Genomic DNA, 2,022 nt, shown 5'->3' with positions numbered 1-2,022 from the left:
GACAGGTCGGTGCGCAGCTGGCGCGCGCTGACTGCGCAGTGCGCAGCTGGCGCACCAATCACAGGGCCGCTTTGCGGCGGTGCAGGTGGCGAGGCGCGGGTATAAAGCTAGAGCGATCGGAGCGGTCAGGCATCATTGTCCCTCCGGCTTCGTCCGCGATACATCGTCACTCCGGCCTCGTCCGCGATACATTGTCACCCTGCTCCTTCGCCTTCGTGCATTTCCTCTCCTTCGGTCTTCGTACCGTTCCTCGGCCCTCGTGCCACTCCTTCGGTCTTCGTGCCGTCCCTCGGCCCACGCGCCGCTCCTCTCCTTGGCCTTCGTGCCCGTCCTTCCCCATTCTCTTCACTTCCACCGCCATGGACTCCAAGTTATTGGAGATCCTGGACGAGTGGGAGGAGGGAATGTTTATGTTCCCGGAGCTGCTCGAGGAGGCGTACACGACCTTTCTTGGGCAGCTCGTTGGAGCCACAGCAGCAGAGCGGAGCGACCCTCGCGTCATTCCGTTCCTGCTTGCGGGGTACACAGCGTACACAAAGCAGCACAAGGGTAAAGATCCTCAAGCGGCCCTCACCTACCGCATGGCCCTGGCCATGGTAGGGTGCGGGTCTAACGCTCCGCCCCGCGCTGCCGCACCACGCTCCGCTACTCCCCGGGCCGCCACGCCACCAGTAAAGGCCGCCACTCCCCGGGTCGCTACGCCTACGCCGAGGTCCCCATCCCCTCAGCCAGGCCCCTCCAAGCCGAGGTCCCCATCCCCTCAGCCAGGCCCCTCCAAGCCGAGGTCCCCATCCCCTCAGCCAGGCCCCTCCAAGCCGAGGTCCCCATCGCCTCAGCCAGGTCCTTCTACCTCACCAGAGGCAGCCAAACGCCTCAGGGAGGAGGAGGGAGTGGAGGAGGAGGGAGTGGAGGAGGAAGAGGGTCCCACTTTAGAAGTGCTTCAATCAAGGGAGCGTGTCCTCAAACGATTTAAGGATGTAAAATTCCGTGAGGAGGTCATTCAAATTAAAGGGCTAGCTACTGCGTCACTTCCTTCAGAGCAGTTAATGGCTGACATGTTAAATACCATATTAGAGCGGCAGCGTGTGGCCTCAAAGGCAAAAGACGATGACCGCGTCATTCTGGAAATACAACCTTCAGAGAACACAGAAAATCCTCTCTGGTTCTCGATGAGACGCACTGACCAGCTGTCCGGTCAGGTCATCATGGACAAGTTGGCACGTGTTTTGAATAGCAATCAGACTTTCATATCCTCGGAGGGAAGACTTACAGTGAATTACATTCACATTCCTACACCAGAGGGAGGAGGCCGCCGTACGAACCGAGTGCCGAACGAAACCATAGAGGATTGGCTTACGCGTTTTATCGACTCGGCGACGATATGGTCTCCTGACAATGTCGACGACCAGATGTGCCTGACTCGGTGCGTAGCATTGGCCATAGCTCGAAAAACGATGCATCGACAGGCATTTTACAAGATGAAGCAACGAGGCTCAACTCTACAAACAGATAAGGCTACTTATTTCTGTGAAATAGCGGGGATCGACCCTGCAAAGGAATGTGGACTAGATGAAGTGCGCCAGCTCCAGGATGCGCTTCCAGATTATCGCATCTGTGTCTTCACTGACAAAAAAGGGAAGGAGTGTGTTTTTAAGGGGGAATACAGTGCTGGGCGGACAAATATTTACCTACTCTTACATAACAATCATTTCTACACCATTTTCTACCCATGCCAGGCGTTTGAACACAAGTATGAGTGCATCGCATGTGCTGTATTTTACAACCACCATGAAGATCACATTTGTGAGGGGGTGTGTTGGCGATGTTTTTCACATAACGATCACTCTGATCCCACTCTCGAGTTACACCGTTGCCCTGACTGTGGTCACCAATTTGCAGGGGATGAGTGCTTCGAGATGCATAAAACTGTCAAGTTGGTCAACACTGACCAGACCAAATGCTCTACCTTTAAATTTTGCCATTCATGTAAGCGAAGTTACTCCCTGAAAAGAGGCGTGTCCC

At 55.2% G+C, this 2,022-nt stretch overlaps 1 protein-coding gene across 1 annotated transcript in view; it reads left to right on the top strand.

Moving 5' to 3' along the window:
• Nucleotides 1–359: 359 nt before the first annotated feature.
• LOC127750506 (uncharacterized) overlaps nt 360–2,022 on the top strand; it is a gene marked incomplete at its 3' end in the record, with an annotated part of 4,187 nt that continues 2,524 nt past the window's right edge. Inside the window, exons 1-2 of the mRNA XM_052272349.1 lie at nt 360–596; nt 975–1,213. Coding sequence (XP_052128309.1) covers nt 360–596; nt 975–1,213 — 476 coding nt within the window. The remainder of the gene's footprint in view (nt 597–974; nt 1,214–2,022) is intronic.

The sequence above is a fragment of the Frankliniella occidentalis genome, unplaced genomic scaffold (genome assembly GCF_000697945.3).
Source record: "Frankliniella occidentalis isolate FOCC.00 unplaced genomic scaffold, Focc_3.1 Scaffold201, whole genome shotgun sequence".
In the NCBI taxonomy this organism is placed as follows: Eukaryota; Metazoa; Arthropoda; class Insecta; order Thysanoptera; family Thripidae; genus Frankliniella; species Frankliniella occidentalis.
The sequence above is the reverse complement of the archived record's forward strand: the minus strand, read 5'-3'. Positions and strand labels throughout refer to the sequence as shown.